The 27,997-nt window shown below is 48.5% G+C and overlaps 1 protein-coding gene across 1 annotated transcript in view; it reads left to right on the forward strand.

Annotated features, from left to right (window-relative positions):
* Positions 1 to 16,142: 16,142 nt before the first annotated feature.
* The window catches only part of LOC135533591 (glutaredoxin 3-like), a 31,442-nt gene continuing 19,587 nt past the window's right edge, over positions 16,143 to 27,997 (forward strand). Inside the window, exons 1-2 of the mRNA XM_064960880.1 lie at positions 16,143 to 16,241; positions 23,485 to 23,657. Of these exons, the coding sequence (XP_064816952.1) occupies positions 16,202 to 16,241; positions 23,485 to 23,657 (213 nt within the window). The 5' untranslated portion in view covers positions 16,143 to 16,201. The remainder of the gene's footprint in view (positions 16,242 to 23,484; positions 23,658 to 27,997) is intronic.

Consider the following 27,997-nt stretch of genomic DNA (forward strand, 5'->3'; position numbering starts at 1 on the left):
ACATTATGGTAGACAGAAGGGGCTCTTTGGTAAAAGGGGTAAATTGCTCATCAAAAAGAAAGGAGGACCAAGGCCTCTTCATATGATTCATTAAAATGCCTTTGTTTCTATTGAACATACTAATTAATATATATATATATATATATATATTTATTTATTTATTTATTTTATTTATTTATTTTTACTTTGGTAGTGGCTATTTCAACAACAAAAAATAGGAAGTGGCTTTGTTGAGGGTAAAAGTGACCATTTGAAACAGGTCCTAAACACCAGATTTAGAGTTATTTAGCAGCTGTAGTTGTGAATGATACACACTTTAGACCGTCTTAGAAATCAACACATACATAGGCTGCATGATGGGACAATAGACTATTGATGAGTTGAGAAAGTTGAGGGAAAAAGCTTGTGCTCTTGTTCCTTGCCTCCGGCTGCACAGCTGTTCTCTCATCAAGTGGTCATATTTTCACCCACCAGACTATTCTCAATTTAATCTGGTCTTCACTAATATGGAAAAGGACTTTCGATTTAGAATGGCCCATTATCAGGGGGCAGGAGCAGGGGGTAGGAACAGGGGGCAGGAGCAAGGGGTAGGAACAGGGGGCAGGAGCAAGGGGTAGGAGCAGGGGGCAGGAGCAGGGGGTAGGAACAGGGGGCAGGAGCAGGGGGTAGGAACAGGGGGCAGGAGCAAGGGGTAGGAACAGGGGGCAGGAGCAAGGGTAGGAGCAGGGGGCAGGAGCAGGGGTAGGGGAAGGGGGCAGGAACAGGGGGTAGAGGACAGGAACAGGGGACAGGAACAGGGGGCAGGAACAGGGGGCAGGAGCAGGGGGTAGGGGGAAGGGGGGGCAGGAACAGGGGGTAGGAGCAGGGGGCAGGAGCAGGGGGCAGGAACAGGGGGCAGGAGCAGGGGGTAGGGGAAGGGGGCAGGAACAGGGGGTAGGGGACAAGGACAGGAACAGGGGCAGGAGCAGGGGGCAGGAACAGGGGGCAGGAGCAGGGGGTAGGGGGAAGGGGGCAGGAACAGGGGGTAGGGGGACAGGAACGGGGCAGGGAGCAGGGGGCAGGAGCAGGGGGCAGGAACAGGGGGCAGGAGCAGGGGGCAGGAGCAGGGGGTAGGGGGAAGGGGGCAGGGACAGGGGGTAGGGGACAGGAGCAGGGGCAGGAGCAGGGGGCAGGAACAGGGGGCAGGAGCAGGGGGTAGGGGAAGGGGGCAGGAACAGGGGGTAGGGGACAGGAACAGGGGACAGGAACAGAGGGCAGGGGACAGGAACAGGGGACAGGAACAGGGGGCAGGAGCAGGGGGCAGGAACAGGGGGCAGGAGCAGGGGGTAGGGGACAGGGGACAGGCACAGAGGGCAGGGGACAGGCACATAGGGCAGGGGACAGGCACATAGGGCAGGGGACAGGCACAGAGGGCAGGGGACAGGCACAGAGGGCAGGGGGAAGGAACAGGACCAGGGGGAAGGACCAGGAACAGGGGGAAGGAACAGGACCAGGGGGAAGGACCAGGAACAGGGTGTAGGAACAGGTGGAAGGAACAGGACCAGGGGGAAGGAACAGGAACAGGGGGAAGGACCAGGAACAGGGGGCAGGAACAGGGGGAAGGAACAGGAACAGGGGGAAGGAACAGGGGGCAGGAACAGGAACAGGGGGCAGGAACAGGAACAGGGGGCAGGAACAGGGGGAAGGAACAGGAACAGGGGGAAGGAACAGGAACAGGGGGAAGGAACAGGAACAGGGGAAGGAACAGGAACAGGGGGCAGGAACAGGGGGAAGGAACAGGAACAGGGGCAGGAACAGGGGGCAGGAACAGGAACAGGGGGCAGGAACAGGGGGAAGGACCAGGAACAGGGGGCAGGAACAGGGGGAAGGAACAGGAACAGGGGGAAGGAACAGGAACAGGGGGAAGGAACAGGAACAGGGGGAAGGAACAGGAACAGGGGGCAGGAACAGGGGGCAGGAACAGGAACAGGGGGCAGGAACAGGAACAGGGGGCAGGACCAGGGGGAAGGAACAGGAACAGGGGGCAGGGGACAGGCACAGAGGGCAGGGGACAGGCACAGAGGGCAGGGGGAAGGAACAGGACCAGGGGGGAAGGACCAGGAACAGGGGGCAGGACCAGGGGGAAGGAACAGGACCAGGGGGAAGGAACAGGACCAGGGGGAAGGAACAGGGGGGAAGGAACAGGAACAGGGGGCAGGAACAGGAACAGGGGGCAGGAACAGGGGGAAGGAACAGGAACAGGGGGAAGGAACAGGAACAGGGGGCAGGAACAGGAACAGGGGGCAGGAACAGGAACAGGGGGCAGGAACAGGGGGAAGGAACAGGAACAGGGGGAAATACATGTTATCTGTACTCTAATAGTGAATTGGGACCCCACAGCTTTCTCACCAGTCCGTTTTGTCGGATACTTGGGTTTTAAAGCAGAGCACAATATGAGCAGCTGAGAAATAAATATAACAACACTTATTTCACTCCACTGTTTGCATGTTGTCGCTGCCCGGCAAGTGATATTTCACCCAACCTCTGTCAGCCACGGGCTCTCCAACCTTGTTCCTGCAGCTACCCAGTGATATTCCACCCAAACTCTGTCAGCCACGGGCCCTCCAACCTTGTTCCTGCAGTGAAACAAAGTAAAAATCTGTTCGCAAGGAAACCCTTTTCACTAACCTGTTGACAGCCCGTCTGTGCGCTCTGGGAAGGAGTAAAGGCGAGAGAGGAGGAGATGGAAATGCACAGCGGTGAGATATTGATATTCTGTATAGCTAAAGGTAATATGTCACCCAATTTAATTATGGAAAAAATATAAAACGTTCCCTATTACTAGACTATTGAAATACAAATTCACTAATTGTAGGCTAACTGTAAGCCGCCCTGCACGATCAATGAACCAACAGCATCGCTGAGGACAGTAGAGCCCTGAGTACCAAGCCATTAGGACCTGATGGAGGGACAGTAGAGCCCTGAGTACCAGGCCATTAGGTCCTGATGGAGGGACAATAGAGCCCTGAGTACCAGGTCATTAGGACCTGATGGAGGGACAATAGAGCCCTGAGTACCAGGACATTAGGACCTGATGGAGGGACAGTAGAGCCCTGAGTGCCAGGCCATTAGGACCTGATGGAGGGACAGTAGAGCCTTGAGTACCAGGCCATTAGGACCTGATGGAGGGACAGTAGAGCCCTGAGTACCAGGCCATTAGGTCCTGATGGAGGGACAATAGAGCCCTGAGTACCAGGTCATTAGGACCTGATGGAGGGACAATAGAGCCCTGAGTACCAGGACATTAGGACCTGATGGAGGGACAGTAGAGCCCTGAGTGCCAGGCCATTAGGACCTGATGGAGGGACAGTAGAGCCTTGAGTACCAGGCCATTAGGACCTGATGGAGGGACAGTAGAGCCCTGAGTACCAGTCCATTAGGACCTGACGGAGGGACAGTAGAGCCCTGAGTACCAGGCCATTAGAACCTGATGGAGGGACAATAGAGCCCTGAGTACCAGGCCATTAGGACCTGATGGAGGGACAGTAGAGCCCTGAGTACCAGGCCATTAGGACCTGACAGAGGGACAGTAGAGCCCTGAGTACCAGGCCATTAGGTTCTGATGGTAGTTGGCAAGTTGGGTACAACCAAAGCAGGTGCTGAGTGTATAAAAGGGGATTACCATGACTTAACGGTCACGTAGAACTTTTGAATTTGACTTGACTCATGACTGCCGGTGTGGCAGTAATAAGGTCACTGCAAAGCCCCAGATCCAATTATTCTTATTTTTTTATTTGTAAGAGGTTGTCTGTTGGACAGACGGAGGTTTAAACCCCCCTCACACTCAGGAAGGTGTAAATCATTCAATTTAATTCAGAGTTTTATTTGGTCAAATAAGGTATACTATGGCCAAGCAAACTTACAAAAAACAGATGTATTCGGGGGGATTGGTATTACCCAGAATACATCTAAAACCTTTAGGATCCATCCCGTTCTGAGATTCATGGGAAGATTATTTAAATGGTTCACCTTACATATCGTTGAGTGCCTAGTTCACTTTTTATTTATTTTATTTAACATTTATTTATCTTTATATATATATATATTTGTTTGTTGTCCGTTATTAAGCACTCTAAATATTTTATATGTTTTGTGGTCCACTTTTGCTGTAGATCACAAGTTAGTCATATTATTATTTATTTGTAAGGTTTTTTTCCCATTTATTTAATATCCTGAGATTTTAGAAGATGTAGATTTCTGTTCATACTTCACTGCTTTTGACCAGAGCCCACAGGTGCAATGTTCTATGTACACTAACTATATTTAATTTTATCTTTATTTTATTTAACGAGGCAAGTCAGTTAAAGAACAAATTCTTATTTTCAATGACGGCCTAGGAACAGTGGGTTAACTGGTCTAGGAACAGTGGGGTTAACTGGTCTAGGAACAGTGGGGTTAACTGGTCTAGGAACAGTGGGTTAACTGGTCTAGGAACAGTGGGTTAACTGGTCTAGGAACAGTGGGTTAACTGGTCTAGGAACAGTGGGTTAACTGCCTGTTCAGGGGCAGAACGACAGATTTGTACCTTGTCAGCTCGGGGATTTAAACTTGCAACCTTGCAGTTACTAGTCCAACGCTCTTAACCACTAGGCTACCCTGCCGCCCCATATAAGGGAATATGGTGTCATTTTAAATCACATGCTATTTGTCAAACGTTATTTGTCACATACACATGTTTAGCAGATATTATTGCGGGTGTAGCAAAATGCTTGTGTTTCTAGCTCCCAACAGTGCAGTAATATCTAACAAGTAATATCTTAACAATTTCACAACAATAAACACAACACACAGAAGTAAAGGAATGGAATTAAGAATATATAAATAGTTGGACGAGCAGTAGATTGATATTTGATCCTACATATTGTACACTGTAAAACAGCTTTTTTCTTAATTTGTGTTTCAAGTAATTTTTTCTCTCCAAATTATGAACAATATTCCTACATATACGAGTCTGCAGTTCCTGTACCAGCCTCGCTTGTCTCTAACCAATCAATAGCACTGTTAATACCCGTGTCACATGGAAACAAGCATTTTACTATAAATATTTAGTGACTGTGTGTTTTTCCATCCTCATAGCAGTATTTCACTGCGTTGATGCCGGTTGTGTTCATATAGCCTGTAAGTGTCTGTCAGCCATAATGCCTCGTGGATCAGGAACGCCAACAGCAGCGTTCTGCTCCAGGCAGGACACAAGGGAAGTCTGTAATCGCCTGTCTGTAATGGCTGGCTGCGACAGCCTGGGTCAGTGATTTATGGATTACAATATGTGCTCGCTAAATATGATTGAACAATCTCTCTGGGTCAATTTGTGCATCAATGTTTGTTTTCTTTCCCTCTTTGCCTGGGGGAAAAAGCCCTGTTTGTGTGGTGCTCCGGTGTAGCTTTAAAAACCCTGTTTGTGTGGTGCTCCGGTGTAGCTTTAAAAGCCCTGTTTGTGTGGTGCTCCGGTGTAGCTTTAAAAGCCCTGTTTGTGTGGTGCTCCGGTGTAGCTTTAAAAGCCCTGTTTGTGGTGCTCTGGTGTAGCTTTAAAAGCCCTGTTTGTTTGGTGCTCCGGTGTAGCTTTGAAAGCCCTGTTTGTGTGGTGCTCTGGTGTAGCTTTAAAAGCCCTGTTTGTTTGGTGCTCCGGTGTAGCTTTAAAAGCCCTGTTTGTGGTGCTCCGGTGTAGCTTTAAAAGCCCTGTTTGTGTGTGTTCCAGTGTAGGACGGTAGCTAACTTGACCTTTAAATAAAAAAGTTAACCCCTGTTGATCGGGGCGGCAGGGTAGCCTAGTGGTTAAGAGTGTTGGACTAGTAACCAGAAGGTTGTGAGTTCAAACCACCGAGCTGACAAGGTACAAATCTGTCGTTCTGCCCCTGAACAGGCAGTTAACCCACTATTCCTAGGCCGTCATTGAAAATAAGAATGTGTTCTTAACTGACTTGCCTGGTTAAATAAAATAAAATAAAAAAAATAAAAAAATATCAGAAACATCATTGTGTTTCCTCAAATGAAGCCTATTGTTTTTTTACACATTGAATTGACTTGAACATGTGAGAAATATTTATAAATATTTAATGATTTTAAAGTAAATGAAAACTTGGAACTATTTTATTCCTCTGTTAGTTTGAGGTGTGTGTGGTCACACCAGTTCCTTTAATTTGATCCTGGTGGATTACCACTGTCAAGAACAAAGCAACTATCCATCACCAATCATAGATCACAGCACCCCGAGCAGAGCAGGAGATGGTGCTGTTCTGCTCTCTCATTTGTCTTGCTTGTTAGACATATCAAAGTGGTGAATGTGTGCTTTATTTTCTCCCTGAAGGGTGATGCCTGCTGGCTAAATAAACCTGGTGTTGAGGGGAAATTCAGTGGGGTGCAGTGGGGTTCTTCATGTGTGGATGCAGACATTGTTTGATGGCTTGGAAAGGGAACAAAGGGGTATCAACATTTATGTGGATGATCCCTCATTCACTCCATCTCTTTCTCCCTTCCTTTTCCCCTGCTTTGTCCTCTCTCTCTCTCTCCCTTCCTCCCTACTCTCTCTCTCTCTCTCCCTTCCTCCCTTCTCTCTCTCTCTCTCCCTTCCTCCCCTCTCTCTCTCTCTCTCTCTCTCTCTCTCTCTCTCTCTCTCTCTCTCTCTCTCTCTCTCCCTTCCTCCCTTCTCTCTCTCCCTTCCTCCCTTCCTCCCTTCTCTCTCTCTCTCCCTCCACCCCTTCCTCTGTCTTCCAGCTGGAGGCAGAAGCAGTGCCAGAGGTATCAGAGAAATATGAGATTACCTCAGTCCCGACCTTCCTCTTCTTTAAGGTGAGTCTTATTACCTCAGTCCCGACCTTCCTCTTCTTTAAGGTGAGTCTTATTACCTCAGTCCCGACCTTCCTCTTCTTTAAGGTGAGTCTTATTACCTCAGTCCCGACCTTCCTCTTCTTTAAGGTGAGTCTTATTACCTCAGTCCCGACCTTCCTCTTCTTTAAGGTGAGTCTTATTACCTCAGTCCCGACCTTCCTCTTCTTTAAGATGAGTCAAGTAGTGTAAAAACTAAGTTCCACTGCTTGGCCAAAAGTATTATTGGATTCGGCTATTTCAGCCACACCCGTTGCTGACAGGTGTAAAAAAAATCAAGCACACAGCCATGCAATCTCCATAGACAAACACGGGCAGGAGAATGGCCTTACTGAAGAGCTCAGTGACTTTCAATGTGGTACCGTCATAAAATGTCACCTTTCCAACAAGTCAGTTGGTCACATTTCTGCCCTGCTAGAGCCGCACCGGTCAACTGTAAGTGCTGTCATTGAGATATGGAAACGTCTAGGAGCAACAACGGCTCAGCCGTGAAGTGGTAGGCCACACAAGCTCACAGAACGGGATCCGTCGAGTGCTGTAACGCGTAAAAATCGTCTGTCCTCAGTTGAAACGCTCACTACCGAGTTTAAAACTGCCTCTGGAGGTAACGTCAGCACAATATCTGTTCGTCGGGAGCTTCATGAAATGGGTTTCCGTGGTTGAGCAGCCGCACACAAGCCTAATATCACCGTGCGCAACGCCAAGGGTTAGCTGGAGTGGTGTAAAGCTCGCCGCCATTGGACTCTGGAGCAGTGGAAACGTGTTCTCTGGAGTGATGAATCACGCTTCACCATCTGGCAGTCCGACAGACAAATCTGGGTTTGGCGTATGCCAGGGCAACGCTACCTGTCCCAATGCATAGTGCCAACTGTAAAGTCTGGTGGAGGAGGAATAATGGTCTGTTTTTCATAGTTTGGGCCAGTGCAAGTGAGGGGAAATCTTAACCATACAAAATACAATGACATTCTAGACCATTCTGTGCTTCCAACTTTGTGGCAAAAGTTTGGGGAAGGCCCCTTTCCTGTTTCAGCATGACAATGCCCCCGTGCACAAAGAGAGGTCCATACAGAAATGGTTTGTCGAGATCGGTGTGTGGAAGAACTTGACTGGCGTGCACAGAGCCCTGACCTCAACCCCATCAAACACCTTTGGGATGAATTGGAACACTGACTGCGAGCCAGGCCTAATCGCCCCAACATCAGTGCCCGACCTTGCTAATACTCTTGTGGCTGTATGGAAGCAAGTCCCAGCAGTAATGTTCCAACATCTAGTGGAAAACCTCCCCAGAAGAGTGGAGGCTGTTATAGCAGCAAGGGGGGGACCAACTCCACATTATGGCCATGATTTTGGAATGAAATGTTCGATGTGTCAACATACCTTCGGTCATGTATTTTGTGTGTATAAACACAGCAAAAAAAGAAACGTCCCTTTTTCAAGACCCTGTCTTTCAAAGATAATTCGTAAAAATCCAAATAACTTCACAGATCTTCATTGTAAAGGGTTTGAACACTGTTTCCCATGCTTGTTCAATGAACCATTAACATTTCATGAACATGCACCCGTGGAACGGTCGTTAAGACACTAACAGCTTACAGACGGTAGGCAATTAAGGTCATAGTTATGAAAACTTAGAACACTAAAGAGGCCTTTCTACTGACTCTGAAAGATGCCCAAGGTCCCTGCTCACCTGCATGAATGTGCCTTAGGCATGCTGCAAAGAGGCATGAGGACTGCAGATGTGGCCAGGGCAATAAATTGCAATGTCCGTACTGTGAGAAGCTTAAGACAGCGCTACAGAGAGACAGGACGGACAGCTGATCGTCCTCGCAGTGGCAGACCACGTCTAACAACACCTGCACAGAATCGGTACATCCGAACATCACACCTGCGGGACAGGTACAGAATGGCAACAACAACTGCCCGAGTTACACCAGGAACACACAATCCCTCCGTCAGTGCTCAGACTGTCCACAATAGGCTGAGAGAGGATGGACTGAGGGCTTGTAGGCCTGTTGTAAGGCAGGTCCTCACCAGACATCACCGGCAACAACGTCGCCTATGGGCACAAACTCACCCTCGTTGGACCAGACATGACTGGCAAAAAGCGCTCTTCACTGACGTGTCACGGTTTTGTCTCACCAGGGGTGATGGTCGGATTTGCGTTTATCGTCAAAGGATTGAGCGTTACACAGAGGCCTGTACTCTGGAGCGGGATTGATTTGGAGGTGGTGGGTCCGTCATAATCTGGGGTGGTGTGTCACAGCATCATCGAACTGAGCTTGTTGTCATTGCAGGCCATCTCAACGCTGTGTGTTACAGGGAAGACATCCTCCTCCCTCATGTGGTACCCTTCCTGTAGGCTCATCCTGACCCGACCCTCCAGCATGACAATACCACCAGCCATACTGCTTGTTCTGTGTGTGATTTCCTACAAGACAGGAATGTCAGTGTTCTGCCATGGCCAGCGAAGAGCCCGGATCTCAATCCCATTGGGCAAGTCTGGGACCTGTTGGATCGGAGGGTGAGGGCTAGGGCCATTCCCCCAGAAATGTCCGGGAACTTGCAGGTGCCTTGGTGGAAGAGTGGGGTAACATCTCACTGCAAGAACCGGCAAATCTGGTGCAGTCCATGAGGAGGAGATGCACTGCAGTACTTAATGCAGCTGGTGGCCACCAGATACTGACTGTTACTTTTGATTTTGACCCCCTTATGTTCAGGGACACATTATTCAATTTCTGTTAGTCACATGTCTGTGGAACTTGTTCAGTTTGTCTGTTGCTGAATCTTGTTATGTTCATACAAATATTTACACGTTAAGTTTGCTGAAAATAAACACCGTTGACAGTGTGAGTGACTTAGATATAAACTCAGCAACATTTTTTTTTTATCTTCCTACCTACATACAGTACCAGTCAAAAGATTGGACACCTTTTCATTCCAGGGTTTTTCTTTATTTTTTTACTATTTTCTACATTGTAGAATAATAGTGAAGACATCAAAACTATGAAATAACACATATGGAACCATGTAATAACCCAAAAAAATGGTAAACAAATCTACAAATAATTGAGATTATTCAAAGTAGCCACCCTTTTGCCTTGATGACAGCTTTGCGCACTCTTGGCATTCTCTCAACCAGCTTCACGTGGAATACTTTTCCAACAGTCTTGAAGGAGTTCCCACATATCCTGATCAGTTGCTTTACTGAGGTTGCGAGACATTGCAAGCCAAGAAATTGTGAGCAACATTATTCCGTTGCGAGCTACAACTTTTGATTGCTGATAGGCCTAGTGCACGGTTCTGACTCTGTCTGCCCTCTCGCTCCGTCCCTCACTAGCTCGCTATGAAAGATGCCAGGGTTTTGTGTTCTCGGAAGTACGACAACTAATCACATCTCCTCCATTCCAAAAAAATGCTGGATCTTAGGAGTCGATTCCTGGCGGAATTGAATCTTGACACCCCCTGAAATAGGAGTCGACATGCAAGGAGTCAAGGAATCAACTTATTTTGGGGTCGACTCTTCACCGCTACGTCATCGTCGTTAACAGTTGGACAAATGGCAGAGAAAGGCCAGCGACAGCAGAACTGTACGACAATACTTTGAGAAGTTGAATGAGAAGGAAATGCAGACTTTGTGAGGTGGAATTGAGGTTCAGTAATAGTAGAGCAGGTAGAATGCTTCACTGTCTGAGGGGGACTCACCGCGAGACCCAGGTCTGAGAGGGGACGCACCGTGAGACCCAGGTCTGAGAGGGACTCACCGTGAGACCCAGGTCTGAGAGGGACTCACCGTGAGACCCAGGTCTGAGAGGGACTCACCGTGAGACCCAGGTCTGAGAGGGGACGCACCGTGAGACCCAGGTCTGAGAGGGACGCACCGTGAGACCCAGGTCTGAGAGGGACGCACCGTGAGACCCAGGTCTGAGAGGGACGCACCGTGAGACCCAGGTCTGAGAGGGGACGCACCGTGAGACCCAGGTCTGAGAGGGACTCACCGTGAGACCCAGGTCTGAGAGGGACTCACCGTGAGACCCAGGTCTGAGAGGGACTCACCGTGAGACCCAGGTCTGAGAGGGGACGCACCGTGAGACCCAGGTCTGAGAGGGACGCACCGTGAGACCCAGGTCTGAGAGGGACGCACCGTGAGACCCAGGTCTGAGAGGGACGCACCGTGAGACCCAGGTCTGAGAGGGGACTCACCGTGAGACCCAGGTCTGAGAGGGGACTCACCGTGAGACCCAGGTCTGAGAGGGACGCACCGTGAGACCCAGGTCTGAGAGGGACTCACCGTGAGACCCAGGTCTGAGAGGGACTCACCGCGAGACCCAGGTCTGAGAGGGGACTCACCGTGAGACCCAGGTCTGAGAGGGACGCACCGTGAGACCCAGGTCTGAGAGGGACGCACCGTGAGACCCAGGTCTGAGAGGGGACTCACCGCGAGACCCAGGTCTGAGAGGGACTCACCGTGAGACCCAGGTCTGAGAGGGACTCACCGTGAGACCCAGGTCTGAGAGGGACTCACCGTGAGACCCAGGTCTGAGAGGGACTCACCGTGAGACCCAGGTCTGAGAGGGACTCACCGTGAGACCCAGGTCTGAGAGGGACTCACCGCGAGACCCAGGTCTGAGAGGGACTCACCGCGAGACCCAGGTCTGAGAGGGACTCACCGCGAGACCCAGGTCTGAGAGGGACGCACCGCGAGACCCAGGTCTGAGAGGGACTCACCGTGAGACCCAGGTCTGAGAGGGGCGCACCGTGAGACCCAGGTCTGAGAGGGACGCACCGTGAGACCCAGGTCTGAGAGGGACGCACCGTGAGACCCAGGTCTGAGGGGGACTCACCGTGAGACCCAGGTCTGAGGGGGACTCACCGTGAGACCCAAACCGCTGCTGCCAGCAGCACAGCTGCATTTGTTGTGTAGTTTTTTTAATGAATTTATCTTGTCGTTTTTAACGGAAAACTGGAAGAAAAAAACCTGTGTTTGAAATAAGCATTTACCGTGTCAAGTTCATTAGTTCTATTTTTCATTTTTTTTGTACAGTATGGTAAGTAGCATGCTGCCCTTGGGATGCCTCTATCAGCCTTCGAGGCTGCTGGTAAGTGCTTGTCTGTTAGGAGAGGTAACACACACTGGGTATCAGGATCAGTAGGAGAATAAACCCTAGTTTACAGCTTCTCCACAGTTAGTACCATAATAACCTAGTTTACAGCTTCTCCACAGTTAGTACCATAATAACCTAGTTTATAGCTTCTCCACAGTTAGTACCATAATAACCTAGTTTACAGCTTCTCCACAGTTAGTACCATAATAACCTAGTTTATAGCTTCTCCACAGTTAGTACCATAATAACCTAGTTTACAGCTTCTCCACAGTTAGTACCATAATAACCTAGTTTACAGCTTCTCCACAGTTAGTACCATAATAACCTAGTTTACAGCTTCTCCACAGTTAGTACCATAATAACCTAGTTTACAGCTTCTCCACTGTTAGTACCATAATAACCTAGTTTATAGCTTCTCCACTGTTAGTACCATAATAACCTAGTTTACAGCTTCTCCACAGTTAGTACCATAATAACCTAGTTTACAGCTTCTCCACAGTTAGTACCATAATAACCTAGTTTACAGCTTCTCCACAGTTAGTACCATAATAACCTAGTTTACAGCTTCTCCACAGTTAGTACCATAATAACCTAGTTTACAGCTTCTCCACAGTTAGTACCATAATAACCTAGTTTACAGCTTCTCCACAGTTAGCACCATAATAACCTAGTTTACAGCTTCTCCACAGTTAGTACCATAATAACCTAGTTTATAGCTTCTCCAGTTAGTACCATAATAACCTAGTTTACAGCTTCTCCACAGTTAGTACCATAATAACCTAGTTTATAGCTTCTCCACAGTTAGTACCATAATAACCTAGTTTACAGCTTCTCCACAGTTAGTACCATAATAACCTAGTTTACAGCTTCTCCACAGTTAGTACCATAATAACCTAGTTTACAGCTTCTCCACAGTTAGTACCATAATAACCTAGTTTACAGCTTCTCCACAGTTAGTACCATAATAACCTAGTTTACAGCTTCTCCACAGTTAGTACCATAATAACCTAGTTTACAGCTTCTCCACAGTTAGTACCATAATAACCTAGTTTACAGCTTCTCCACAGTTAGTACCATAATAACCTAGTTTACAGCTTCTCCACAGTTAGTACCATAATAACCTAGTTTACAGCTTCTCCACAGTTAGTACCATAATAACCTAGTTTACAGCTTCTCCACAGTTAGTACCATAATAACCTAGTTTACAGCTTCTCCACAGTTAGTACCATAATAACCTAGTTTACAGCTTCTCCACAGTTAGTACCATAATAACCTAGTTTACAGCTTCTCCACAGTTAGTACCATAATAACCTAGTTTACAGCTTCTCCACAGTTAGTACCATAATAACCTAGTTTACAGCTTCTCCACAGTTAGTACCATAATAACCTAGTTTACAGCTTCTCCACAGTTAGTACCATAATAACCTAGTTTACAGCTTCTCCACAGTTAGTACCATAATAACCTAGTTTACAGCTTCTCCACAGTTAGCACCATAATAACCTAGTTTACAGCTTCTCCACAGTTAGTACCATAATAACCTAGTTTACAGCTTCTCCACAGTTAGTACCATAATAACCTAGTTTACAGCTTCTCCACAGTTAGTACCATAATAACCTAGTTTACAGCTTCTCCACAGTTAGTACCATAATAACCTAGTTTACAGCTTCTCCACAGTTAGTACCATAATAACCTAGTTTACAGCTTCTCCACAGTTAGCACCATAATAACCTAGTTTACAGCTTCTCCACAGTTAGTACCATAATAACCTAGTTTACAGCTTCTCCACAGTTAGCACCATAATAACCTAGTTTACAGCTTCTCCACAGTTAGTACCATAATAACCTAGTTTACAGCTTCTCCACAGTTTCATAATCTAGTTTACAGCTTCTCCACAGTTAGTACCATAATAACCTAGTTTACAGCTTCTCCACAGTTAGTACCATAATAACCTAGTTTACAGCTTCTCCACAGTTAGTACCATAATAACCTAGTTTACAGCTTCTCCACAGTTAGTACCATAATAACCTAGTTTACAGCTTCTCCACAGTTAGTACCATAATAACCTAGTTTACAGCTTCTCCACAGTTAGTACCATAATAACCTAGTTTACAGCTTCTCCACAGTTAGTACCATAATAACCTAGTTTACAGCTTCTCCAGTACCATAATAACCTAGTTTACAGCTTCTCCAGTTAGTACCATAATAACCTAGTTTACAGCTTCTCCACAGTTAGTACCATAATAACCTAGTTTACAGCTTCTCCACAGTTAGTACCATAATAACCTAGTTTACAGCTTCTCCACAGTTAGTACCATAATAACCTAGTTTACAGCTTCTCCACAGTTAGTACCATAATAACCTAGTTTACAGCTTCTCCACAGTTAGTACCATAATAACCTAGTTTACAGCTTCTCCACAGTTAGTACCATAATAACCTAGTTTATAGCTTCTCCACAGTTAGTACCATAATAACCTAGTTTACAGCTTCTCCACAGTTAGTACCATAATAACCTAGTTTACAGCTTCTCCACAGTTAGTACCATAATAACCTAGTTTACAGCTTCTCCACAGTTAGTACCATAATAACCTAGTTTACAGCTTCTCCACAGTTAGTACCATAATAACCTAGTTTACAGCTTCTCCACAGTTAGTACCATAATAACCTAGTTTACAGCTTCTCCACAGTTAGTACCATAATAACCTAGTTTACCGCTTCTCCACAGTTAGTACCATAATAACCTAGTTTACAGCTTCTCCACAGTTAGTACCATAATAACCTAGTTTACCGCTTCTCCACAGTTAGCACCATAATAACCTAGTTTACAGCTTCTCCACAGTTAGCACCATAATAACCTAGTTTACAGCTTCTCCACAGTTAGCACCATAATAACCTAGTTTACAGCTTCTCCACAGTTAGTACCATAATAACCTAGTTTACAGCTTCTCCACAGTTAGTACCATAATAACCTAGTTTACAGCTTCTCCACAGTTAGTACCATAATAACCTAGTTTACAGCTTCTCCACAGTTAGTACCATAATAACCTAGTTTACAGCTTCTCCACAGTTAGTACCATAATAACCTAGTTTACAGCTTCTCCAGTTAGTACCATAATAACCTAGTTTACAGCTTCTCCACAGTTAGTACCATAATAACCTAGTTTACAGCTTCTCCAGTTAGTACCATAATAACCTAGTTTACAGCTTCTCCACAGTTAGTACCATAATAACCTAGTTTACAGCTTCTCCACAGTTAGTACCATAATAACCTAGTTTACAGCTTCTCCACAGTTAGTACCATAATAACCTAGTTTACAGCTTCTCCACAGTTAGTACCATAATAACCTAGTTTACAGCTTCTCCACAGTTAGTACCATAATAACCTAGTTTACAGCTTCTCCACAGTTAGTACCATAATAACCTAGTTTACAGCTTCTCCACAGTTAGTACCATAATAACCTAGTTTACAGATTCTCCACAGTTAGTACCATAATAACCTAGTTTACAGCTTCTCCACAGTTAGTACCATAATAACCTAGTTTACAGCTTCTCCACAGTTAGTACCATAATAACCTAGTTTACAGCTTCTCCACAGTTAGTACCATAATAACCTAGTTTACAGCTTCTCCACAGTTAGTACCATAATAACCTAGTTTACAGCTTCTCCACAGTTAGTACCATAATAACCTAGTTTACAGCTTCTCCACAGTTAGTACCATAATAACCTAGTTTACAGCTTCTCCACAGTTAGTACCATAATAACCTAGTTTACAGCTTCTCCACAGTTAGCACCATAATAACCTAGTTTACAGCTTCTCCACAGTTAGTTCTGTCAGGCCTTCACTGAAGATTTAACATGCCAAACATTAAACTGGGAGAGGACTCCTGTCCTTGAATCTCTTTCTCGCTCTCTTTTTCTCGGCTTCTCCCTCTTTCTTGGATCTCTCTCTCTCTCTCTCTCTCTCTCTCAACCCTCCTCCTCTACAATAATACAAACATGCAAACAAAAAAGAAAAACCATTACGTTAAAATATTAATGTTATTTTTCTTTCTCCCCCATCCTCTGGTGGGTCTCAGGGTGGCCAGAAGATTGACAGGCTGGACGGAGCTCATGCCCCCGGAGCTGACCAATAAGGTCCAGAGGCTGTCGGTCAGCTCGGGGCTGGGCGGGCCAGGGCGGAGCCCCCTAAAGAGGACCTTAATGAGCGTCTGAAGAGACTGATCAACGCAGCACCCTGCATGCTCTTCATGAAGGGATCCCCCCAGGAACCCCGCTGCGGTAAAGAGAGAGAGAGAGTGTGGGGGTGTGGTCTTCATGAACAGGCTCCCGCTGTGGAAAACACACAGGGGCCAGGCCTGGTAATTAGAGAGAAATAGGGGGATTGGTGGTGATGGAGGAGGAGAGGCAGGCGTGGTGATGGAGGAGAGACAGGCCTGGTTGGAGGAGGAGAGACGGGCCTGGTTGGAGGAGGAGAGGCAGGCCTGGTTGGAGGAGGAGAGGCAGGCCTGGTTGGAGGAGGAGAGGCAGGCCTGGTGGAGGAGGAGAGGCAGGCCTGGTGGAGGAGGAGAGGCAGGCCTGGTTGGAGGAGGAGAGGCAGGCCTGGTTGGAGGAGGAGAGGCAGGCCTGGTTGGAGGAGGAGAGGCAGGCCTGGTTGGAGGAGGAGAGGCAGGCCTGGTGGAGGAGGAGAGGCAGGCCTGGTGGAGGAGGAGAGGCAGGCCTGGTTGGAGGAGGAGAGGCAGGCCTGGTGGAGGAGGAGAGGCAGGCCTGGTTGGAGGAGGAGAGGCAGGCCTGGTTGGAGGAGGAGAGGCAGGCCTGGTGGAGGAGGAGAGGCAGGCCTGGTTGGAGGAGGAGAGGCAGGCCTGGTGGAGGAGGAGAGGCAGGCCTGGTGGAGGAGGAGAGGCAGGCCTGGTGGAGGAGGAGAGGCAGGCCTGGTGGAGGAGGAGAGGCAGGCCTGGTGGAGGAGGAGAGGCAGGCCTGGTGGAGGAGGAGAGGCAGGCCTGGTGGAGGAGGAGAGGCAGGCCTGGTGGAGGAGGAGAGGCAGGCCTGGTGGAGGAGGAGAGGCAGGCCTGGTGGAGGAGGAGAGGCAGGCCTGGTGGAGGAGGAGAGGCAGGCCTGGTGGAGGAGGAGAGGCAGGCCTGGTGGAGGAGGAGAGGCAGGCCTGGTGGAGGAGGAGAGGCAGGCCTGGTGGTGGTGGTGGAGGAGAGGCAGGCCTGGTGGTGGTGGTGGAGGAGAGGCAGGCCTGGTGGTGGTGGTGGAGGAGAGGCAGGCCTGGTGGTGGTGGTGGAGGAGAGGCAGGCCTGGTGGTGGTGGTGGAGGAGAGGCAGGCCTGGTGGTGGTGGTGGTGGAGGAGAGGCAGGCCTGGTGGTGGTGGTGGTGGAGGAGAGGCAGGCCTGGTGGTGGTGGTGGAGGAGAGGCAGGCCTGGTGGTGGTGGTGGAGGAGAGGCAGGCCTGGTGGTGGTGGTGGAGGAGAGGCAGGCCTGGTGGTGGTGGTGGAGGAGAGGCAGGCCTGGTGGTGGAGGAGAGGCAGGCCTGGTTGGTGGAGGAGAGGCAGGCCTGGTGGAGGAGGAGAGGCAGGCCTGGTGGTGGAGGTGGAGGAGAGGCAGGCCTGGTGGTGGAGGAGAGGCAGGCCTGGTGGTGGAGGAGGAGGAGAGGCAGGCCTGGTGGTGGAGGAGAGGCAGGCCTGGTGGAGGAGGAGAGGCCGCTGATTATAAGTATCAGCATTTGGTTCAAGGCAGTTTGCAAACATCTAACGTTACATTTCAGGATGAGGTGAAAAATCACACTTATGGGTTTAGATTTTAAACTAAAATGTATCTCTAAATATTTTCCATCTTCATAAAGAAGCCAAGTTGTAGTGTTTGTGAACTCTAGTTTAATCTAATCCCCACCGAGCCACGTGAGGCTGTGACTACGACCTCGCTCGTTCTTTAAAGAAGCCCTCTAAACCTGAATTTAAAGGTTACACACTCATACACCATGTTAAACACATGCTCCTAACACATTACACACTCTTTGTGTGTGCGTGTGTCTTGTGTCTGTGAGTGTGTGTGCCTGTGAGTGTGTGTGTGTGTGTGTGTGTGTGTGCCTGTGAGTGTGTGTGTGTGTGTGTGTATGTGTGCCTGTGAGTGTGTGAGTGTGTCTGTGAGTGTGTGTGTGTGTGTCTGTGTGTGTGTGTCTGTGTGTGTGAGTGTGAGTGTGTGTGTGAGTGTGAGTGTGTGTGTGCGTGTGTGTGTGCCTGTGTGTGTGTGTGTGTGTGTGTGAGTGTGAGTGTGAGTGTGTGTGTGTGTGTGCATAACAACCTAACTTTCCTTGAAATAAGAAATCAGCTTTTTTTATGTTCCTTTTTCCTGGAGCTGTAAGGTCTGTCTGCGGTGCGCGACCCCCCCCCCCGACCCCCCTGACCCTTTAGGAGAAGGAGAGAGGGGCAACAACCCCTCGCCAATCAATCGTGCGTGTCTGGGTCTAGGATAGAGAGCCTCTAGCCAGAGAAAGCAGCTGGGCCTGGTGTAGTAGAAACAAGTTAATATAGTGGCATGTAGCTGAATAACCATTAGTTAGGGGCCTCTAGCTGTTTTATAATGAATTCCCCCATGAATGAATGAAGTATCAGAATGTGAGTTTCACTGCAGGCTCTACATGCAGGCAACATATCACCCCTCCTCTCCTCTACTCCTGTTCCCTCTTTCTGTTCCCTTCTCTTTTTCTCTGCCTCTCTCGCTTTCTTTCTTGATCGCTCGCTCTCCTCTCCTCTCTCCCTCTCTTTCTCCTCTCTTTCTCCTCTCTTTCTCCTCTCTCTCCCTCTTTTTCCTCTCTTTCTCCTCTCTTTCTTCTCTCTCCCTCTCCTCTCTCCCTCTTTCTCCTCTCTCTCCCTCTTTCTCCTCTCTCCTCTCTTTCTCCTCTCTCCCTCTCCCTCCTCTCTCCCTCTTTCTCCTCTCTCCCTCTTTCTCCTCTCTCTCTCTTTCTCCTCTCTCTCTCTTTCTCCTCTCTCCCTCTTTCTCCTCTCTCTCTTTCTCCCCTCTCTCTCTTTCTCCCCTCTCTTTCTCCCCTCTCTCTCTCTTTCTCCCCTCTCTCTCTCTTTCTCCCCTCTCTCTCTCTTTCTCCCCTCTCCCTAACCTCTCCCTCTTTCTCCTCTCTCCCCCTCTTTCTCCTCTCTCCCCCTCTTTCTCCTCTCTTTCTCCTCTTTCTCCTCTCTTTCTCCTCTCTCCCTCTTTCTCCTCTCTCTCTCTTTCTCCTCTCTCCCTCTTTCTCCTCTCTCCCTCTTTCTCCTCTCTCTCTTCTCCCTCTCTCTCTCTTTCTCCTCTCTTTCCCCTCTCTCTCTTTCCCCCTCTCTCTCTCTTACTCCCCCTCTTTCTCCCCTCTCTCTCTTTCTCACCTCTCTCTCTCTTTCTCCCCTCTCCCTCTCTTACTCCCCTCTTTCTCCCCTCTCTCTCTCTTACTCCCCTCTTTCTCCCCTCTCTCTTTCTCCCCTCTCTCTCTCTTTCTCCCCTCTCTCTCTCTTTCTCCCCTCTCTCTCTCTCTTACTCCCCTCTTTCTCTTTCTCACCTCTCTCTCTTTCTCCCCTCTCTCCCTCTCTTACTCCCCTCTCTCCCTCTCTTACTCCCCTCTTTCTCCTCTCTCTCGTTCTCTCCCTCCCCCTCGTTTCCATCTGTCTATTCCCCTCTGTCACAGTCTCTTCTCAAACACTGACTCATGTGTCAAGGACATAACACACATCTGCCTCATATTTAACCAGTGATCCTGTCCATGCCAATGTGGACCCATGTCAGTATCTGTCTCATATTTAACCAGTGATCCTGTCCATGCCAATGTGGACCCATGTCAGTATCTGTCTCATATTTAACCAGTGATCCTGTCCATGCCAATGTGGACCCATGTCAGTATCTGTCTCATATTTAACCAGTGATCCTGTCCATGTCAATGTGGACCCATGTCAGTATCTGCCTCATATTTAACCAGTGATCCTGTCCATGCCAATGTGGACCCATGTCAGTATCTGTCTCATATTTAACCAGTGATCCTGTCCATGCCAATGTGGACCCATGTCAGTATCTGCCTCATATTTAACCAGTGATCCTGTCCATGCCAATGTGGACCCATGTCAGTATCTGCCTCATATTTAACCAGTGATCCTGTCCATGCCAATGTGGACCCATGTCAGTATCTGCCTCATATTTAACCAGTGATCCTGTCCATGCCAATGTGGACCCATGTCAGTATCTGTCTCATATTTAACCAGTGATCCTGTCCATGCCAATGTGGACCCATGTCAGTATCTGTCTCATATTTAACCAGTGATCCTGTCCATGCCAATGTGGACCCATGTCAGTATCTGTCTCATATTTAACCAGTGATCCTGTCCATGCCAATGTGGACCCATGTCAGTATCTGTCTCATATTTAACCAGTGATCCTGTCCATGCCAATGTGGACCCATGTCAGTATCTGTCTCATATTTAACCAGTGATCCTGTCCATGCCAATGTGGACCCATGTCAGTATCTGTCTCATATTTAACCAGTGATCCTGTCCATGCCAATGTGGACCCATGTCAGTATCTGCCTCATATTTAACCAGTGATCCTGTCCATGCCAATGTGGACCCATGTCAGCATCTGCCTCATATTTAACCAGTGATCCTGTCCATGCCAATGTGGACCCATGTCAGTATCTGTCTCATATTTAACCAGTGATCCTGTCCATGCCAATGTGGACCCATGTCAGTATCTGTCTCATATTTAACCAGTGATCCTGTCCATGCCAATGTGGACCCATGTCAGTATCTGTCTCATATTTAACCAGTGATCCTGTCCATGCCAATGTGGACCCATGTCAGTATCTGCCTCATATTTAACCAGTGATCCTGTCCATGCCAATGTGGACCCATGTCAGTATCTGCCTCATATTTAACCAGTGATCCTGTCCATGCCAATGTGGACCCATGTCAGTATCTCAGTATCTGCCTCATATTTAACCAGTGATCCTGTCCATGCCAATGTGGACCCATGTCAGTATCTGCCTCATATTTAACCAGTGATCCTGTCCATGCCAATGTGGACCCATGTCAGTAGTAAGATCCACTGCAGGAAAGTATTCAGACCCCTTGACTGTTTCCACATTTTGCACGTTACAGCCTTGTTCTAAAATTGACAACAACAAAAAATGTCTCATTTCCTATCAATCTACACACAATACCCCATAATGACAAAGCAAAAACAGGTCTAGAAATTTTTGCTAATTTAATAAACATAAAAAAACTGAGTATTCAGACCCTTTACTAAGTACTTTGTTGAAGCACTTTTGGCAGCAGTTATAACCTTAAGTCTTCTTGGGTATGACGCTACAAGCTTGGCACACCTGTATTTGGGGAGTTTCTCCCATTCTTCTCTGCAGATCCTCTCAAGCTCTGTCAGGTTGGATGGAGAGCGTCGCTGCACAGCTATTCTCAGGTCTCTCCAGAGATGTTAGATCGGATTCAAGTCCAGGCTCTGGCTGGGACACTCAAGGACATTCAGAGACTTGTCCTGAAGCTACTTCTGTGTTGTCTTGTCCGTGTGCCTAGGGTCATTGTCCTGATGGAAGGTGAACCTTCGCCCCAGTCTGAAGTCTTGAGTGCTCTGGAGCAGGTTTTTATGAAGGATCTCTCTGTACTTTGCTCCTGTCATCTTTCCCTCGATCCTGACAAGTCTCCCAGTCCCTCCCTCTGAAAAACATCCCCACACCATGAGGCTGCCACCACCATGCTTCACCGTGGGGATGGTGGCAGGTTTCCTCCAGACATGATGCTGCCACCACCATGCTTCACCGTGGGGATGGTGGCAGGTTTCCTCCAGACATGATGCTGCCACCACCATGCTTCACCGTGGGGATGGTGGCAGGTTTCCTCCAGACATGATGCTGCCACCACCATGCTTCACCGTAGGGATGGTGGCAGGTTTCCTCCAGACGTGATGCTGCCACCACCATGCTTCACCGTGGGGATGGTGGCATGTTTCCTCCAGACGTGATGGTTGGTTTTCAGGCCAAAGATTCAATCTTGGTTTCATCAGACCAGAGAATCTTGTTTCTCATGGTCTGAGTCCTTTAGGTGCCTTTTGGCAAACTAAGCGGGCTGTCATGTGTCTTTTACTGAGGAGGGGCTTCCGTCTGGCCACTCTACCATAAAGGCCTGATTGGTGGAATACTGCAGATATGGCTGTCCTTCTGGAAGGTTCTCCCATCTCCACAGAGGAGCTCTGTCAGAGTGACCATTGGGTTCTTGGTCACCTCCCTGACCAAGGCTCTTCTCCCCTGATTGCTCAGTTTGGACGGGCGGTCAGCTCTAGGAAGAGTCTTTGTGGTTCCTAACTTCTTCCATTTAAGAATGATGGAGGCCACTGTGTTCTTGGGAGAATTACTTAAAAATCATACAATGTGATTTTCTGGATTTTTGTTTTAGATTCTGTCTCTCACAGTTCAAGTGTACCTATGATAAATATTACAGACCTCTACATGCTTTGTAAGTAGGAAAACCTGCACAATCGGCAGTGTATCAAATCAAATCAAATGTATTTATAAAACCCTTCTTACATCAGCTGATATCTCAAAGTGCTGTACAGAAACCCGCCTAAACCCCCAAACAGCAAGCAATGCAGGTGTAGAAGCACGGTGGCTAGGAAAACTCCCATGAAAGGCCAAAACCTAGGAAGAAACCTAGAGAGGAACCAGGCTATGTGGGGTGGCCAGTCCTCTTCTGGCTGTGCCGGGTGGAGATTATAACAGAACATGGCCAAGATGTTCAAATGTTCATAAATGACCAGCATGGTCAAATAATAATAAGGCAGAACAGTTGAAACTGGAGCAGCAGCACAGCCAGGTGGACTGGGGACAGCAAGGAGTCATCATGTCAGGTAGTAGTGAGGCATGGTCCTAGGGCTCAGGTCCTCTGAGAGAGAGAAAGAAAGAGAGCAGGAGAGAATTAGAGAACGCACACTTAAATTCACACAGGACACCGAATAGGACAGGAGAAGTACTCCAGATATAACAAACTGACCCTAGCCCCCCGACACATAAACTACTGCAGCATAAATACTGGAGGCTGAGACAAATACTTGTTCTCCCCACTGTATATATGTATATACACACTTTGTATGACTTAAAATGAATGTGATGATACCAGGCTAGAGTTTGGGACCATCTTTATTTTAGCTTTTAACTTCATGTCTTATTCATGTGTTTCCAAATGGCCCTTTTTATATGAGGGTAACAAACATGCTGCTGACCAAACTCATCTGCAATTATGTCCTGATTTAATATCCTGACTCTGTTGTTCCTGTTAACATACAATAACATTGAACTAACAACCTGATTTAATATCCTGACTGTGGTTGTCTTGTTCATATGAACATACAATAACATTGAACAAACAACCTGATGATTTCTCCTCAGCCGTCAGATTGTAGTCCTACTGAAGCACCTTGCTATCCAGTGTAACAGCCATGTCTTTACACTGGGTTTCCGAACTCACTGTGTTCTCCCCGTCACCCAGGCTTCAGCCGTCAGATAGTGGCGCTCTTCAAGGACCATGCGATCCAGTTCAGCAGTTTTGACATTCTGTCAGACGAGGAAGTGAGAGGGGGGCTGAAGACCTTCTCCAACTGGCCCACCTACCCTCAGGTTTACGTCAATGGAGAACTCGTAGGGGGACTGGACATTGTCAAGGTGAGTCGTGTTAAACACACATTTTTATTTTCCAGAGAACTGAGGCGAGCGAGCGAAAAACAAAACAAACATGGACAACAACAAACAAATGATAAATGTAACCCTTGTAAAAAAAAACAACAACTTAATAACCTTGGTATAACACCTAGAGATTTGAGCCTTTTGGTGTAGTGGTTTTAGAATGACCAAGACCAGGGTTTGAGTCCTCGTCAGGATACCCTTCTAATGAACTACATTGGTTTCAGCAGACGGATGGCACTATTGACAGCATGGGGCGGCAGGTAGACTAGTGGTTAGAGTGTAGGGACGGCAGGTAAACTAGTGGTTAGAGTGTAGGGACGGTAGGGTAGACTAGTGGTTAGAGTGTAGGGACGGCAGGGTAGCCTAGTGGTTAGAGTGTAGGGACGGCAGGTACCCTAGTGGTTAGAGTGTTGGGGCGGCAGGGTAGCCTAGTGGTTAGAGTGTAGGGACGGCAGGGTAGCCTAGTGGTTAGAGTGTAGGGGCGGCAGGGTAGCCTAGTGGTTAGAGTGTAGGGACGGCAGGTAGCCTAGTGGTTAGAGTGTAGGGGCGGCAGGGTAGCCTAGTGGTTAGAGTGTAGGGACGGCAGGTACCCTAGTGGTTAGAGTGTAGGGGCGGCAGGGTAGCCTAGTGGTTAGAGTGTAGGGCAGGCAGGGTAGCCTAGTGGTTAGAGTGTAGGGCCGGCAGGGTAGCCTAGTGGTTAGAGTGTAGGGGCGGCAGGGTAGCCTAGTGGTTAGAGTGTAGGGGCGGCAGGGTAGCCTAGTGGTTAGAGTGTAGGGGCGGCAGGGTAGCCTAGTGGTTAGAGTGTAGGGGCGGCAGGGTAGCCTAGTGGTTAGAGTGTAGGGGCGGCAGGGTAGTCTAGTGGTTAGAGTGTAGGGACGGCAGGGTAGTCTAGTGGTTAGAGTGTAGGGACGGCAGGTAGCCTAGTGGTTAGAGTGTAGGGGCGGCAGGTAGCCTAGTGGTTAGAGTGTAGGGACGGCAGGGTAGCCTAGTGGTTGGAGTGTAGGGACGGCAGGGTAGCCTAGTGGTTGGAGGTAGGGACGGCAGGGTAGCCTAGTGGTTAGAGTGTAGGGGCGGCAGGGTAGCCTAGTGGTTAGAGTGTAGGGGCGGCAGGGTAGCCTAGTGGTTAGAGTGTAGGGGCGGCAGGGTAGCCTAGTGGTTAGAGTGTAGGGGCGGCAGGGTAGCCTAGTGGTTAGAGTGTAGGGACGGCAGGTAACCTAGTGGCTAGAGTGTAGGGGCGGCAGGGTAGCCTAGTGGTTAGAGTGTAGAGGAGGCAGGTACCCTAGTGGTTAGAGTGTAGGGACGGCAGGTAGTCTAGTGGTTAGAGTGTAGGGGCGGCAGGGTAGCCTAGTGGTTAGAGTGTAGGGACGGCAGGGTAGCCTAGTGGTTAGAGTGTAGGGGCGGCAGGGTAGCCTAGTGGTTAGAGTGTAGGGACGGCAGGTAGCCTAGTGGTTAGAGTGTAGGGGCGGCAGGGTAGCCTAGTGGTTAGAGTGTAGGGACGGCAGGGTAGCCTAGTGGTTAGAGTGTAGGGGCGGCAGGGTAGCCTAGTGGTTAGAGTGTAGGGGCGGCAGGGTAGTCTAGTGGTTAGAGTGTAGGGACGGCAGGTAGCCTAGTGGTTAGAGTGTAGGGACGGCAGGTAGCCTAGTGGTTAGAGTGTAGGGGCGGCAGGGTAGCCTAGTGGTTAGAGTGTAGGGGCGGCAGGGTAGCCTAGTGGTTAGAGAGTAGGGACGGCAGGTAGCCTAGTGGTTAGAGTGTAGGGGCGGCAGGGTAGTCTAGTGGTTAGAGTGTAGGGACGGCAGGTAGCCTAGTGGTTAGAGTGTAGGGACGGCAGGTAGCCTAGTGGTTAGAGTGTAGGGGCGGCAGGGTAGCCTAGTGGTTAGAGTGCATGGGGCGGCAGGGTAGCCTAGTGGTTAGAGTGTAGGGATGGCAGGTAGCCTAGTGGTTAGAGTGCATGGGGCGGCAGGGTAGCCTAGTGGTTAGAGTGTAGGGACGGCAGGTAGCCTTGTGGTTAGAGTGCATGGGGCGGCAGGGTACCCTAGTGGTTAGAGTGTAGGGACGGCAGGTAGCCTAGTGGTTAGAGTGCATGGGCGGCAGGGTAGCCTAGTGGTTAGAGTGTAGGGACGGCAGGTAGCCTAGTGGTTAGAGTGCATGGGGCGGCAGGGTACCCTAGTGGTTAGAGTGTAGGGACGGCAGGTAGCCTAGTGGTTAGAGTGCATGGGGCGGCAGGGTAGCCTAGTGGTAGAGTGTAGGGACGGCAGGGTAGCCTAGTGGTTAGAGTGCATGGGGCGGCAGGGTACCCTAGTGGTTAGAGTGTAGGGACGGCAGGTAGCCTAGTGGTTAGAGTGTAGGGACGGCAGGTAGCCTAGTGGTTAGAGTGTAGGGACGGCAGGTAGCCTAGTGGTTAGAGTGTAGGGACGGCAGGTAGCCTAGTGGTTAGAGTGTAGGGACGGCAGGTAGCCTAGTGGTTAGAGTGTAGGGACGGCAGGGTAGCCTAGTGGTTAGAGTGTAGGGACGGCAGGTAGCCTAGTGGTTAGAGTGCATGGGGCGGCAGGGTAGCCTAGTGGTTAGAGTGCATGGGGCGGCAGGGTACCCTAGTGGTTAGAGTGTAGGGACGGCAGGTAGCCTAGTGGTTAGAGTGTAGGGACGGCAGGTAGCCTAGTGGTTAGAGTGTAGGGACGGCAGGTAGCCTAGTGGTTAGAGTGTAGGGACGGCAGGTAGCCTAGTGGTTAGAGTGCATGGGGCGGCAGGGTACCCTAGTGGTTAGAGTGTAGGGACGGCAGGTAGCCTAGTGGTTAGAGTGCATGGGGCGGCAGGGTAGCCTAGTGGTTAGAGTGTAGGGACGGCAGGGTAGCCTAGTGGTTAGAGTGCATGGGGCGGCAGGGTACCCTAGTGGTTAGAGTGTAGGGACGGCAGGTAGCCTAGTGGTTAGAGTGTAGGGACGGCAGGTAGCCTAGTGGTTAGAGTGTAGGGACGGCAGGTAGCCTAGTGGTTAGAGTGTAGGGACGGCAGGTAGCCTAGTGGTTAGAGTGTAGGGACGGCAGGGTAGCCTAGTGGTTAGAGCGTTGGACTAGTAACCGGAAGGTTGCAAGTTCAAACCCCCGAGCTGACAAGATACAAATCTGTCATTCTGCCCTTGAACAGGCAGTTAACCCCACTGTTCCTAGGCCGTCATTGAAAATAAGAATTTGTTCTTAACTCACTTGCCTAGTTAAATAAAGGTTAAAAAAATAAATAAATAATAATGTCCCAGCCAAGTTCGAGGGCATCGTTCTGTCATTCATCATAATGGATGTTCTATGTGTAGCATTCTATTAAAGTAATCAGGCCCTGTCTTTAGTGTGTTGATCTGCTTCAGCTTCTATTCAGTTTGAATTCTACATTTAACACAATCTAGCATGAACAATATAGTTAGACAGCTGACGCGAGCACAAATCGCATCATAATTGTCTTCAAGAAATGTACTTCTCGAGTCATATTTTTCTTACATTTTTAGATGTGTTCACTGCAGGCTTGACGAGCAGCTATTAAGTTGCAGAGTCTCATTTAAATACATGCCCAGATCAACCTGAGGTATCCACCAAACAAGTTTTACAGCACCATAATCCAAAAAGGGAGGCTACTAAATTGTTTTCCTGTTACTGTTCGACTCACAAAATATAATTTAAATTCCCAGGATTTGATTCACCGCGATCAACTACCGGATCCCAACTACAACAAAGCGAATCATTCCATTTGTAAAAATAAAAAATATATTAAAAAAATTTGGGGGGCTGAGCAGTTCCGGACTGGTTCCGACCGATATTTCTGTGTACAGTGGGCTCTGTGAATGGCGCAACATCAATTGCTTTACACTCCTTAAAAGCGCTGGTTGTCCCGATTTTCTTATGTTCAAGCTCAGCTGTGAGGTTCACAGACACAGGAAACCGTCCATTTGCATGGGGAGCGACACGTGACGTTTTCTGGCCTATCCAGACAAAGGAAAGGATTTCCTGTTTGTGCTGTTCAGTGAAGGGAGTAGTACACAGCGTTGTACGAGATCTTCAGTTTCTTGGCAATTTCTCGCATTGAATAGCCTTCATTTCTCAGGACAAGAATAGACTGACGAATTTCAGAAGAAAGTTCTTTGTTTCTGGTCATTTTGAGCCTGTAATCGAACCCACAAATGCTGATGCTCCAGATACTCAACTAGTCTAAAGAAGGACAGTTTTATTGCAGTTTTCAGATGTGCTAACATAATTGCAAAAGGTTTTTTTAATGAACAATTATCCATTTAAAATGATGAACTTGGATTAGTTAACACAACGTGTCATTGGAACACAGGA

Source organism: Oncorhynchus masou, unplaced genomic scaffold, assembly GCF_036934945.1.
Source record: "Oncorhynchus masou masou isolate Uvic2021 unplaced genomic scaffold, UVic_Omas_1.1 unplaced_scaffold_2486, whole genome shotgun sequence".
Classification (NCBI taxonomy): domain Eukaryota; kingdom Metazoa; phylum Chordata; class Actinopteri; order Salmoniformes; family Salmonidae; genus Oncorhynchus; species Oncorhynchus masou.